Below are 15,116 nucleotides of genomic sequence, written 5' to 3'. Positions count from 1 at the left end.
TACAGTTTGTAATAATACTTTTCAAAAATTTGCCACACACAAAGCCAGACACAGTCACAGTTTTGATCATTCAGTTAATTTATTAAATATCCACTAGGTTTCTGATAGATTTCCACATGAGTAAGTTTACTTTTATTTGCTAATTAATGTTTCTACATTACATGAAATTATGCTAACATTTCAGGAGAAATTATAGAATTTATCAGTAACACAGATTAGCACACCTATGTCAGTGAGGAACAATGAGAAGTTTATGTCACATTACCAGCATTTCACAAGTTTCTCATTCTTGGAGGCAGTTATTTTTATAAGAGATGGTACTGGATAAGGTAAATCTCAGAGAGGTGGCCTTATGAACGAGAAGTGGCATGTTCTTAAGTCTCTTAGAAATCAACCCATGCCTTTTTCAGAGGATTTGCTGAGCACACAATGTATTATTGCCTTTATAAAAACTAACATTTGATAACAAAATATATCATCATGTATAATCTGCATGATAAAATATTTTCTGTATACCAAGGGGTAATAACAAAAATCCTTCACTGATAAAGTTCCTAAGGAATTTCTAGAATGAAAGTTATAAAGCAAACAAGTTACTTCTCTGGTCCCACCTAAGTCTACTGCAGTAATACCATTTAGACATCTAGAAATAAAGCTACAGTTTCTGCAAATTAAACCTGCTTTAAAAGATTTTTATTCATAAATATGATTTCTGTTATAAGAATGGAGACCTGGTCCTATAATGGAATTCAATAGGAAAAAAAAGAATTAATTTTAAGCTGGCTCTGCTAAACGTATCCACTATGTTGTACAAAGTTTCTGTAGTTGGAAGACTAGCCTTTCAAGATGTGCCAAATACACTCTGATTTGTGAGGGTAGGGGGCAGGCAAGGAATGATTTATTTTTCTCTGGCATGCAAAGCTCAGGGTTAGAAACTTTTGATCATTAGCCTGTCAAAATTTCTACCAAGAATTGGGAATTCTAGCACTGTCCAGTAGAGGTTTCTGTGATGATGGAAATGTTCCTTCTGCATCAGTCTTGTCTGGCAAGGTAGCCACCAGCCGTATGTGGCCGCTGGGCACTTGAAATGTGGTTAGTGCAGCTGAAGAAATACTTTTTCATTTAATTAATCTAAATTTCAACAGCCACGTGTGGCTAAATTGACAGCATAATTCCAGGTCATTATTGCAACATCCTACTGCCTGTGTTGTATTTCCAATTCAAAAGGAACACAGTTTTGCCAATGTTTAAACGTTAAAATTGCTTAGAGCATGTGTGAAGTCTGAAAGTTGAAACATTTCCACTACAAAAATGACATTTTATGTGGTTATAAAAGCAAAGAATTTTCATTTATTTTTTGAGAAAGCACACAAAGCGTTTGTGGGTAGTTCTTGATCTCAGATCCAGCTTTGATGAAAAAAAAAAATCCCAGACAATTGGCTACCTTGATACACAGATAATAATAGTTATATTACTAATTAGATGTTGCCTCAGGTAAAAATCTCAGTTGAGAAAGTTAGTTAAGGCACTGGTTAGTCTACTTTTGTTGCATAAGGGCAAGAGCAGAGGCCATAAAGAATAAGCAGCAGGAAACTTAAGAGACGGGCAGGGCCAGCAAAATCCTCCTGATTCCCCAGACTCTTCCCAACCTTTCGGAAAGGCAAGCTGGGGTTGGGCATGCATCATGGGTTGTGCTCTCAGGGAGGCAACCCAATTCCCTGGCACTCTGCAAAATTCTGGAGGAGTTAGGAGGAGACAAAATGAGGGCCGAAGACCCTGGGCTTTGCAAGTGAAAGTATCACTTAGTGGGCATAAAAAACTCCTACTATTCTTGGATGCCAAATGCCCGGGAAAAATCAAGTCTCAGCACTCGTATGGGCTGGAGTCTGTGCAGCACTCCCTGCCCAGCCAGGGAACCCGAGGGGGAGCGAAGGGCTCCCTGAGTGGACCGTGTGCGACACTGTGACTTGGAAGCAGCTGTGCTTCATGATATTCACTATATGGAGACAAAATATTAAAAGAAGGCTTACTGAATTATTATAGTCTGTACATTGAAAAATATATTTTAAATGATTTATTTTGACCAAAAATACTAACATTACGACAGAATATATTCTGTCAAAAGTAACCTAAAATAAAACTAAAAGCAAAGCGTTCCAAATTATGTACCATTCTGGGGATAGGTCTGATAAAGAAGACAGTAGCTTTTTAGAAAACTTAAGTTACTGTAGCTTTTAGAAATAATCAGAACTTAGAAAGAAAAGTGGGCCTAGAATAAGACACCAAATAACAGAAAATCAAATTTTCAAATTATTCTTTACGTGGGCTTCTGATGAAAGCAAGTTCATCCTTTAAAAACTGTGAATTGGATTATGAAAAGGATGGAACCAAACCCTAATAAAAGTCACTTCTTTCCTTGTTCATTGTTCAGTTGCTAAGTTGTGTCTGACTCTGCAACCCCAGGGACTGTAGCATTTCTTTTCTTAAAACTCTCTGATGGGGTCTCTTGCTTACAGATAAAGTCCAAGCTCCCAAACATGGAACATAAAACCTCTTTCTCTTATACTAAGAACTTAGAATGGTGGTCTTGATTCTTACCACTCCTGTCCTACACAAGGCTTGTAATTCTTGACACACACACCCCAGCCTTGTCTATTGAGGGTTTGTTCACAGGACTCATTCTGTCAGGAGCTGCTCTAACTCCCACTCTCATGCTCAATCAAAATGTACTTCAGGCATTACTTTTCTAGGCAGCTTCTTCTAACTTCTCCAGACTCTTAGGTACTCCTTGAAGTCTTCCAATTACTGCACTTAATACCTAATGATGAGTTTGCTGATTCCCCTATTAACTAAACTCTGAATTCCTTTCAGGGAAGCAAATGTGTCTTATTAATCTCTGTATCCCTGGTTAGTGTTTGCCATGCTAAGTTCTCAATAAATGTTTACTGAAGAAAGGACTCAATGGCATTTATCTTGACTATTAATGATAACTCATCAACCTAGTTTAAGGTAACCTAAGGCATGTAATTTGAGAGACTCATAAATATAGATACACACAGTTGTTTTACTTATTGATGTTTTAGCCTCAAAGAACCAAAGATGTAAACAGATACGTATTCTGTGACAAACGGGGGATCTCTCTGAGAGGTTTTAGCCAACAGATGATACGGAAAGAAGAAATAGGGAACTGGAGAGGGTGTAGGTCCATCAGCTCAAAAGCAATAGTCTCAAAATGTTCAGATAATCGGGTTACAGATACAAATCTAAAAATAAATTCTGTCTGCCTCTAGCGAAAATGACATACACTGAGCGGTAAGGATGTGAACCAAATGTCAACTATCTGCTTCGAGAAGTGACATGTGTTTAACAGCTATATTAATAAATTCAACCTTTACCATTACAGAATGCTACCTGCTTATCTGCAGCAATTTCTAAATGAATATAATAATTTACATTCCTAAATGAATATAATTTCTAAAATAATAATATTTGAATTTTACTAAAACATTGATAATCATATATATTAAGGATTACAAGGGATCTCAGAGATAATTTGGTACAATATTTTATAGATGAAAGACATCAAAGCCGAGAGAAGGTAAATGACTTTGCTGAAGGTCACACAGGTAGTCAGAATGACTAGGATTTTTGGATTTTTTTTACTACCAAGTTCAATTTTCCTTATGCTACATATTGCCTGAGAGGAAATGTCACTAACTTACCCCTGCAATATATTAGTGAGATTTACATCCAATCCTAATAATAACAAGATCACTGCAGTAGAAATTATTTTAGTAAAAACAAATGTATTTTATTCAGGTGAGGTTTTTCATAAACTATTCTCATACTATGGGAAATTTAATCAAGAACAATTCCAAGATTTTTCTCTGGGAGTAAAAAAATTACACAACATTAAAATCTTTCAATTTGCAAACTTTAGTAGTTAATGAAGGCCTAATCTTATACGACTCTCCTGAGCCACTAAGTATGCCACCATTCAAAAAACAAATCTGACAAGCCAATTTATTGTCTCTATAATTAACACAAATAAAACTTACAAATGACTGGATTAACTCTGTGTCATTACAGTGATCACTTTTAACAACATTACACCCTCAATACAATTGAGACCATCTATTTGCATGTAGCACTTTCTAATCATCTCTTTAAAGTTGGAATTTTTTTTTTTACTTTTTTTTATCCTGATAATCAAAGGACTGTATTTTCATAAAGTACCGTCTTTTAAAAATAAACTACAGCAAAGGCAAAACAAACCCTTAAAAACCTAACAGCTCTGTGTTTCTCTCCAAATAACTGACTAACACATTTAAACAAGTGGATGTCTTTTAAAGGAGGCCACCAGACTAAGTTGGGTTATCGAAAAGCTCCAAGTGTGGCAGCATCTGTGACTGCAATGCTAGAACAGGGATGTGGACGTAGCTTCCCTAGAGTCTACGCCTGGTAAGCACATGCTCAGAGGAGCTATGAGGCTCTCCCAGTCTTACTGAGGTCATGCCAGCTAGGCCTGCTGGGTGAAGGAAGAATCAGTCCACCTTTCCAGCCTGTGAGGTTATGTACACTTACCTGATTTCATCATTATGAATACACCTACAGCCACATCTGTAGGCTACCAATTTGTAACTGCACCACAGTGAGGTACTCGGCAATCTTTGGTGCTGTGCCATGATAACTAGCTGACTTTCGATGCTGCTACAATAGAAAGTATTTAACTTATAGGACGTAAGGGATATTGGAGTGTTCAGCAAAGTAAGTGACAATGATCATTGTGAAATTAAAAAAATGTAGAAACATTTATACCTACTACTATGTGTCTGACAATGCTGACTCATACAAAATTTTCATTATTATATAAAGGCTTTCATGATGTAACTCCCTGGCTATTAAATTTTAAAAAGTACAGAATAAAATTCTTGATCCTAAATTTTTGTCACTGCTCCTGAGATTTATGACTGAAGTAAGAGAAACACCCCAAACTGGTCATATTATGGAATCATAAATTCAATGGAAACCTGCTTCAAAACTACAAATTATTTCAAACAAATAAATATATATGTTCACATTTATAAAAATTTCCACATTACTCATAGAAACAAGCTTCATAAAATTTATATACTGAATACAATAAAAATCAGTCCTAATGAAGATTTAGCTGTTGTCCTTCTAAATAAAAAACTCTGTGTTTGAGGTATCTCTTTAAGACATGCCAATATGGCACATTTGTAAAACAACCCAGGAGTCTGTCCTAAAAATCCTGCCCAACACAGCATCATCTCTACCAGACTTACAAACAGGTTGAACTAGACTTGTCTTTTTAAACAAGGAAGAAATATTTTGTTACAAAAACGAAGGAGGCAGGTACTAGAAACTCGGCAGCTCAGAAAACAGTGAAATTTTGTTATAAATATTTTCATTATTTATCATATTCCTGCTGACACCATTCATTTAAAAAGTTCTAGTCAAGACCAATAAAGCAGCTTCATCTCCTATGACATCCAAAAAAAAAAAATCCAAGTGAAGAATTTCATTATCTTAATAGTAATACATTATCATAGGATATAAAGCTTTTAAAATTTTCAGTGTCAAGCCTACCTTGCTTTATCACTGGAAGATGGACACTTAATCCAGCAATATTCATTTACTGCTAGGTAGACCGCCTGTGTTGACTGTAGTAAAGCAATTTACAATCAGCTTATGAAGTAATAACATTAACACAGAAAGGAATACCAAAAATCATGAGTTTTGTTGCACAGATATCCATACTTGGGGCATGGCTATCAAGTAATAAGACTGATTCAATACTCTGTAATCATAGCACATTAAAATACTGTCAGACATTAATGGTCCTATATATGAAAAAATGTCTATATGGAAATGGCTGTGATTTATTGCAAAGCATAATTATATGGCAAATTTCAAAGAAGGTCAAATAATTTTCAAAACTAAATTTTTAAATTTAATAGCTCAGGCCAGTCTCAGTTACTTTTTGGAGATTTCAGAACTGTTAGGGGCAGAGGAATGCTTTTCCTTTTTTCTCTTCTTTTTGTCCTTTTTGTGATGCTTCCCCTTTTTTGACTTACTCTTTTTCTCCTTTTTCTTTTCTTTCTTCTGGTATTTTTGCTTCTTTTGTTTTGAAGTGTCCTCTTCAGTGGAACTAGATGAATAAGACCTACGGGTAATAATACATACTGACTGATAACTGTATTTATGGCTGATGGGTGCATTTAAATGGAATCCGAACTGCTTTAAATCCTTCTTGGAACAAGGTGAGAGTATAAAGAAACTCAAATGAAATGTGCCTTTTACATCTGTGTGCTCTTACAATACTGTAGTCAGAATTTTTGCCACTTAGCCAGAGAAACTAACAAAATAAATATCTCTATTCTGCTCAATTCCAGTTATGAGTTTTAAATTCAGCAAGGATGAAATCATTTTTCTGTGATTTTCAGTTTCTCATCCTGTGTACCCTTCAAAATCTTTCTTAAAAGGCAAACAAAGTGGCATTTTATACACTCTCATTATATACACAATCCACTGTGTACACAATAACCTGTTAGTTTATTCTCTTAAAAGAGCCACAAAGAATGCAATAATATAAAAAGAGTTATAGTTGTACCTCCATATAAATGTACGAAAGCTGAAAATCCGCAAAATAAAAGCACTTGTTATTTCTTTTTTATTTTTCAAGTTAAAGTACTTGATTCTTTTATATACAGAGTGATACAGATGAACAGTTGCATTCCATAATAATTTTCAGTAGTTACAAAATGATACTTTTAAATGTATAATTGAAGTAAATGAGTATGATTTACCTAAACCCCAAGTGTAACAAAACAGGAACTGAGTTAATTTATAATAAAAAAGGTACCCCAAAGTTAGCTGAGTGATCTAAACATGGAAGTTAAACTCCAGCTGAGAAGAGCTGGCCGCCACACACAGGAGAAGGAGAGGCAGACACCGGAGGCCACAGGCTGCGTCTGCAGAGAGCCTCACCGCGAATGCCCTGACCGGGGACCGGCCTCCTGGGCCTCTGGAACAGCGCGTCCCCTCCTTTCCCTGTTTGCCTGCCCAGCCGCTGGCTGTCTCCCGAGCCTGGTTTCTCATGGATTCTCCTGCACTCTCTTCAGTTCTGTTTTTCTCAACTCTTGTCTGCTTTCCTGTTTTCAAGACCTTCTTAACCTCTATATTCTGACCAGGGCTGCTTCTCTGCTTATACTTTTTTCTTTGCCTTTTCGGACTTGGATTCTCTTTTTTTAAGGCAGAATGTTAAACTTTAGCATAGCAACTACATTAAGTGGCATTATCTTTGCTAAAAGTGTACTTAGAAAAGTTCTTTTAATTCTGGGCTGTGTCTGAAAGAGGTCTGTGAAGCCCAAGGTAAATAACATATTACTCTAAAATCAGTATATGAAAATTTGGAAGAAAATAGAAAATCTCACTTTTCCTACTAGGAATCCATTATGTTGTGCTAGTGCAAATGACAAAACAATACGCTAATCAGACTACGTGATACACTGAGCTCTACCTTCCTTTATTAGTTCTTACATCAAACATTGTTATTTAACTCTCAACACCTGAAAGTGAGTTAACTTCCAATATGTATAGTAGCTGAGGTGTTAAGAGTGTATATATTTCATGCTCTACAAAAACTACAGAGACAACACCTGACATGCAGAACCTGCTCCATCAGAGAACTAAGGTCCAAGATAGACATTACTACCTGCTAAATACCTTAAATAGTGCCTATACGTACATGCTTATTCTGGTATAAATGAAAGTGCACTCATGAACCAAGGAAGAAGTTGCCTCTTAAGTCTTTGGATCGATTTCTTTAACCAACTGTTGAAAGAGTTGACAGTAAAAAAAAAAATCATAGATAGTTGAGAATTCTGAAAGACCTGAAGGAATTTTTAGCATGGCAAATAGGTACATAAATCCAATTAATTAATTAACTTAATTAATTAATTAATGATATTCTGAGAATACTGACATTTAAGCCCCAACTTCATATATATGAGTACAAAATTTGTATGTGAAGAATTTCAACATATGTCCAAATTAAAACTTGACTAGTGTTCCATAATTTAAAAATTCTAGAACACAAACAGAATACATAAAAGAAGCAAGTGGGGCTGTTATTTATTTATATCTTAATTTGCTCCAAAAAAGAAAATTTAAGGTACCTGAGTGCTGACTCTATTTTTGAATCCTGACATGAAGGATTTTGTTATTTTACTGAGACAACCAAACTCTCATCAATATTAAATTAACTAGACTGTAATGTGAAAAATAAAATTTTTTAATCCATCCCATATTCAGTCCTATTTTTTTTTTTAAAAGTTAAAAAAGTACCTCTTCCTTTTTTTTTTCAACTTGATTTTCTCTTTGCTTTTTGCTTTTTTCTTTTCCTCTTCTTCATTAATTCCTGTGTGTTGAGGGGAAAGAATCAGGTCACCATCAGTTTATTTATTATTGTGGTATGTAAGCATTTTAAAAAAAATTGGGGTATAGCTGCTTTACAGTGTTGTACAACAAAGTGAATTAGCTCTATGTATAATACATCGCCGTCCGCTCACCGCCCCCATCACCCTGCCCATCGCGGTCACCACAGAACACTGAGGCTGAGCACCCCGCACCGTGCAACGGCTTCCCGCTGGCTACCTGTTTTACACGTGGCAGCACCCAGTCGGCAGGCCCAACCTTCCAAGTCACCCCTCTCTCTCCTCTCTCCTGCGTGCCCATGTCTGCTCTCCACATCTGTGTCTATTCCTGCCCTGTAAATAGGTTCACCTGTACCATTTTTCTAGATTCCACATGTATCCGTTAATATATGATATTAGTATTTTATACATTTTAAAATTTTGGCTGTTGGTTGGTGAATTTCACTGGTCAGGATCTGCACTTTTCTTGTAACAATGTCCCCTTTCTTGATTATTTTTACTCATTAAAAATCTAATAAAAACACTCTGCTTTTAATACAAATTTCAAATCAACTATGTATATTTACTAAAAACTTCAAGTATTTAATTTCTAATTCCTAATCAATATTGACAGTTTGGTGGGTACTATTTCAGGCCTTAAGAAATGAAACAACACAATCAGGTATAATTTAAAAAAATTTTCCTTTTCAAGCAAAATTAGGATCACAAAATCCTAGGGCAATGGGACAATAACAACACAACTAATATTTACATTGTCAGTATCTTGGAAGGAGAGAATACGCACTATTCTCTAGCTTGACTCTTACTTTTTAAATTTTTTATATTTACCATATTTGTCATATTTTGTATATTTATTTTATTTTTTTTCTTTTTTTTCCCATTTATTTGTATTAGTTGGAGGCTAATTACTTTACAATATTGTAGTGGTTTTTGTCATACATTGACATGAATCAGCCATGGATTTACGTGTATTCCCCATCCCGATCCCCCCTCCCACCTCCTTCTCCACCCGATTGCTCTGGGTCTTCCTAGTGCACCAGGCCAGAGCACTTCTAGCTTGATTTTTAAATACACAATTTGGTGTGTGTTCTTCTAGACTTTCTCTATATATAACTAAATACAAACATACATTTACATATACAAATAAAGTTACATGTAAGTCTCAAGTTTTTTCTCATTTGAAAAATGTAGCATATACAATATTTTCAACTTCTTTCACTTAACACTTTTAAAAATATTCATTTATCCTAGCACTATTTGCTGAAAAGACTTTTTCTACACAGAATTGCCTTTTCACGTTTGTAAAAAATCAGTTGAACTGCTTCTAGGAAGATGAAGTAGACATATATTTCCTATTCCTCTCATTAAGTATAACTACACATCCCAGACATAACAAAAACAAGCATAAGATGACTCTGAAAGGTGAAAAGGTAGACACTAGCTAGGGTTCTTGTATAAGCTAGAAAACAGCCCAGTACTGAGTTCCCTGAAACGTCTTTTTGCTTTATACAGCACAGACTTAAGAGCTACAGAAGCTGGCAACCTGGCGATGTCAACACCTGGAGACAAAAATGCCCCAACAAGAATCTGCTCTTTCTAGTCAAAGGGCCAAAAGAGACTGCATTGTGACAGCAAGCTTTTAGATAATAATTGCCATTCTCCAGCCAAACACCACAGAAGAAAATGTGACACCACCCACATCATCAAAGGCTGAGTGAAGAACACAGACTTCCTCCCTTGTGAGGCTGTGATACCAAACATTCAAAGAAGGATTAATACAAATTTTATATAATCTTATCTAATGAGCAGAAGAGAATGAAACTCTTCTCAATATTCTACGAAGCTAATGTTACTCTGATACCAAAATCAGATTAAAACAGCACAAAATTAGAAAAAAAGACTAACATCTCTCGTGAACATGGATGCAAATAACTGTTAACAAAACATTAGCAAAGAGAATTCAGTATTTAATATTTTTAAAAAATTATACACCATGACTAAATGTCACTTACTCAAGGTATGCTAGGCTGACTGAATATTCAAAAATCAATTAATGTAACCTACTGTATTAACAGGTTAAAGAAAAACTGTAGGATCCTATCAATTGATATAGAAAATGCATGTGGCAAAATCTGACACCCATTCATGATAAAAACTCTTTCAAAATAGGAATAGAGGGACACTTCCTCAACCTGATAAAGAATGACTACAAAAAAACTGACAGCTAACTGCTAAGGTCTGAATGTTTCTGTCCCCTAGGGTTGGAATCCAGGTAAGAATTCATCTCTCACTACTCTTTTTCAATATAGTACTGTAAGTTCTAGCCACAGCAATAAGACAAGAAAGGGAAATAAAAGGCTTACAGATCAAAATGAAAGAAGTAAAACTGTTCTGATATGCAGACACCACGATAGTTTACATAGAAAATTTCAAGAAATCTACCAAAAACTCCCAGAAATAATCAGTGAGTTCAACAAGGATAAAAGATAAACATACACAAATAAACTGCATTTCTATATACCCATAATGGACATGCAGACAATGAAAAAAACATCATTTACAATTTTTCAAAAAAGAAATGTTTATAAATATAAATCTAATAAAACATGTAGGATTTATATGCTGAAAAGTAAACAGTGATAAGAAAAGAAATCAAAGATCTAAATAATTATAGAGACATATTATATTTGTGGGTTGAAATGCTCAACATAGTAAAGGTGTCAATTTTCCCCAAATTGATAAACATGCTTAATGCAATGAGTATCAAAATCCCAGCAAGATTCTTTGCAGATAAAAACATCATTCCAAAATTTTTATGGAAAGAAAAAGAAACTAGAATAGTTGAAATAATTTTGAAAAAGAAGAATAAAGTAGAAAAACTCCGTCCCTCCAACTTCAAAACTTATTGTATAGCTCTATTAATCAAGAATGGGTGGAGGGATAGACACATAGATCAATAGAACATTATAGACAATCCAGAAACAAACCCACACAAATATGATCAACTATTTTTGGCAAAAGCAATTCAATGAAGGAAAGACAGCCTTTCAATGAACAGTGCTGGAACAATTGTTCATTCTTAAGCAAAATACTGAGTGCTCTAAGTTTCATATCTTATATAATAATCAACTCAAATGGATGAAGGACTTAATGTAAAATATAAAGCTATAAAAACTTTAGAAAAAAGTAAAGGAGACCAAGAGATAGGTTAAAAGTTACACTTGAAAGCAAAGCACAATCTACAAGGAAAAATTAATAAATTGGAACTTTATAAAAAGTAAAATCCATTGCTCTGTGAAACACCTATTAAGATGATGAAAAGACAAGTTACATATTGGGATAAAATATTTGTAAACCAGGCATCTAACAAAGGACTTATATAAGTACGCTAAAAACTATTTGCTTTCTCCTGGCTATTTTAATTATATCATTTTAAAAAAATTTACAATATTCAAGAGAGTTGGTATAAGATCTCTCTAGCTCTAAGGAAGAATTCAAGGAGCCCCTAGGATTACCTAAAGGATGCAGGTCAAGGATGCACTCAGCCACTCACACCGAGAACTTACCCTTTCAGAGAAACTGAACATCATCAGCAAATTATCAATGGAACTAACAACCACAGCCTCTAGACTCCCTTCCTCTGTGTGCTTCAGACCCAATCTATGGTATATTTGGGTAGGGGTTATCGGGCTTCCTTTGCATTGTTCACTTAAAAAGGCTTTCTTATCTCTCCTTGCTATTCTTGGAACTCTGCATTCAGTTGCGTATATCTTTCCCTTTCCTCTTTGCCTTTCACTTCTCTTGTTTTCTCAGCTATTTGTAAGGCCTCCTCAGACAATCACTTTGACTTCCTACATTTCTCTTTCCTGGGGCTGGTTTTGGTCACCACCTCCTGTACAGCCTTATGAACCGCTGTCCATATTTCTTCAGGCACTCCGCTTACCAGATCTAATCCCTTGAATCTATTTGTCACCTCCACTGTATAATTCAAAGGGATTTGATTTATGTCATATCTGAATGATTTAGTGGGTTCCCCTACTTTCTTCAATTTAAGTCTGAATTTTGCAATCAGGAGCTCATGAACTGAGCCATAGTCAGCTCCAGGTCTTATTTCTGCTGACTGTATAGAGCTTCTCTGTCTTAGGCTGCAAAGAAAATAATCAATATAATCAATCTGATTTTGGTAATGACCATCTGGTGATGTCCATGTGTAGTTGCCTCTTGTGTTGTTGGAAGAGGGTGTCTGCTCTGACAAGTGTGTTCTCTTGGCAAAACTCTGTTAGCCTTTGCCCTGTTTCATTTTGTACTCCAAGGCCAGATTTGCCTGTTACTCTAGGTATCTCTCGACTTCCTACTTTTGCATTCCAATCCCCTACGATAAAAAAGGACATCTTTTTTTCAGTATATATTGTCACTTTGCTTATTTAACTTACATGCAGAGTACATCATGTGAAATGCAGAGCTGGATGACTCACAAGTTGGAATTAAGATTGCTGGGAGAAACATCAAACCTCAGATATGCAGATGATACCACTAATGGCAGAAAACAAAGAGGAACTAGAGATCCTCTTGATGAGGGTGAAAGAAGACAGTGAAAACTCAACATTCAAAAAACTAAGATCATGACTTCATGGCAAACAGATTGGAAAAAATGGAAACAATGATGGATTTTGTTTTCTTGGGCTCCAAAATCACTGCAGATGGTGACTGCAGCCATGAAATTAAAAGATGCTTGCTCCTCAGAAGGAAAGCCATGACAAACCTAGACAGCATATTAAAAATCAGAGATATCACTTTGCTGACAAAGGTCCGTATAGTCAAAATTACAGTTTTTCCAGCAGTCATGTACAGATGTGAGACCTGGACCATAAAGAAGGCTGAGTGCCAAAGAACTGATGCTTTTGAAACGTGGTATTGGAGAAACTCTTGAAAGGCCCCTGGAAAGCAGGAGGTCAAACCAGTCAGTCTTAAAGGAAATCAACCTTGAATATTCATTGGAAGGGCTGAAGCTGAAGCTCCAATACTTGGGCCCCCTCACGCGAAGAGCCGACTCATTGGAAAAGACCCTGATGCTGGGAAAGATTGAGGGCAAAAGGAGACAGGAGTGGCAGAGAATTAGATGGTTAGATAACATCACTGATTCAATGGACATGAGTTTGGGCAAACTCTAGGAGGTAGTGAAAGACAGGGAAGCCTGGCGTGCTGCAGTCCATGGGACAGCAAAGAGTCTGACATGATTTAGCGATTGAAGAACAACACTGGGATTCCATTTGGTGATCATGAAATAAATATGGTCCCTTTGTGTGTGTGTTAGTTGCTTGGTTGTGACCAACTCTTCGTGATCCCATAGACGGTAGTGCATCAGGTCCTTCTGCTCATGGAATTCTCCAGAAGAATACACAAGTGGGTAGCCACTCCCTTCTCCAGGGGATCATCCCAATCCAGGGATCGAACCTGGGTCTCCAGCATTGCTGGTGGATTCTTTACCACTGAGCCACCAGGGAAGCCCTACTATACTGGAGTGGGCAGCCATTCCCTTCTCCAGGGGATCTTCTTCACCCAGGGATCGAACCTGGGCCTGACGCACTGCAGGCAGATTCTTTACCATCTGAGCCAGAAAGTTGATGCTAATAATGAAGCTTCACCAACTACTCTCTGTCCTGGAGGGTATTATATGCTACTTCCTCCCCTTTCTCCCAGAGTGGATCTGTCCCTGGTCTTCTGATTGAAAAATCACCTCTAGAATAAACCACTATTTATGATGGGAGTGCAGTTTATCCTTTAAGATTGATGTGATAAAGGACAAAAAGGTCAAGAACCAACAGACTGGATGATATCTAAGGTAGGAGAGCAGCACACAGCAATGAAAATACTATAGGACAAGTAGGCAAGAAACCTGGATCATGGCAAGAAATGTTGGCTCTATTGTGACCAGTGAGTGACTTTGCAAAGTCACCTGTTTTCATTTTCTTTTTCCACAAAACTAGGGTTTTAAATTATTTGTTCTAAAGATTTTTCCTAATTCTAAACTCTTGTGCATTTGTCTTTTTAAAAATAGGGCAGTATAGGTGAAAGGGGTAGAAAGTATCCTTGTGGAATTAAGGATCTTAGGCTTTCTCTCCTAGAATCTTCTGTGTGCTCCTATGTGGCTTGGCTACTCTCCATTTTGGTGCAGCTATCTTTCTGGAATATCTCCTAACCAGCATGCTACAAATTTCCATTCTTATCTTTTCTATTCCCTACATTCCTGTCTTCCTTTATTCAGCGTATTCCCTTACATTGGTAGAACACTTATTCCAGAGGTTTTCTGAGAAAGAGTGAGAAGGAAATTGTTTTTTCAGACTTGAATGTCTGACAATGTCTTTACTGTACTTTCACATTTGATTAATAATTTGGTTGGGTATATTATCCTAACTTGGATATAACTTTTCTTCAACAATTGAAAGCATGATCCACATTCTACTAGCTTCCAATATTGGTTTAGAGACGTTCACTATTCTGACTCCTGATTCTTCACCTATGACCTGCCTTATTCTCAACTCTGGAAGTCTGGATTACATCTTTCAGTTTCTATCGTACATTAAGTTTCATTATAGTGTCCTTTGTGTGGGATATTTTTAACACTGTGCGTGGTACTTGTTAAACCTTTTCATCTGG

The 15,116-nt window shown here is 36.2% G+C and overlaps 1 protein-coding gene across 3 annotated transcripts in view; it reads right to left on the bottom strand.

Annotated features, from left to right (window-relative positions):
* Positions 1–60: 60 nt before the first annotated feature.
* SREK1IP1 (SREK1 interacting protein 1) overlaps positions 61–15,116 on the bottom strand; it is a 36,549-nt gene continuing 21,493 nt past the window's right edge. Inside the window, exons 5-7 of one of the 3 annotated variants that reach the window (XM_043489009.1) lie at positions 8,371–8,443; positions 7,772–7,857; positions 6,038–6,187 (exon numbers count right to left, since the gene is read on the bottom strand). In XM_043489009.1, the coding sequence (XP_043344944.1) occupies positions 7,776–7,857; positions 8,371–8,443 (155 nt within the window). In that variant the 3' untranslated portion in view covers positions 6,038–6,187; positions 7,772–7,775. Of the gene's footprint in view, positions 6,188–7,771; positions 7,858–8,370; positions 8,444–15,116 lie in introns of all 3 variants that reach the window. The other 2 variants (XM_043489008.1, XM_043489007.1) reach the window with 2 other exon arrangements.

This window comes from Cervus canadensis, chromosome 16, assembly GCF_019320065.1.
Source record: "Cervus canadensis isolate Bull #8, Minnesota chromosome 16, ASM1932006v1, whole genome shotgun sequence".
Lineage (NCBI taxonomy): Eukaryota > Metazoa > Chordata > Mammalia > Artiodactyla > Cervidae > Cervus > Cervus canadensis.
This window is presented reverse-complemented; position numbering and strand designations above follow the sequence as displayed.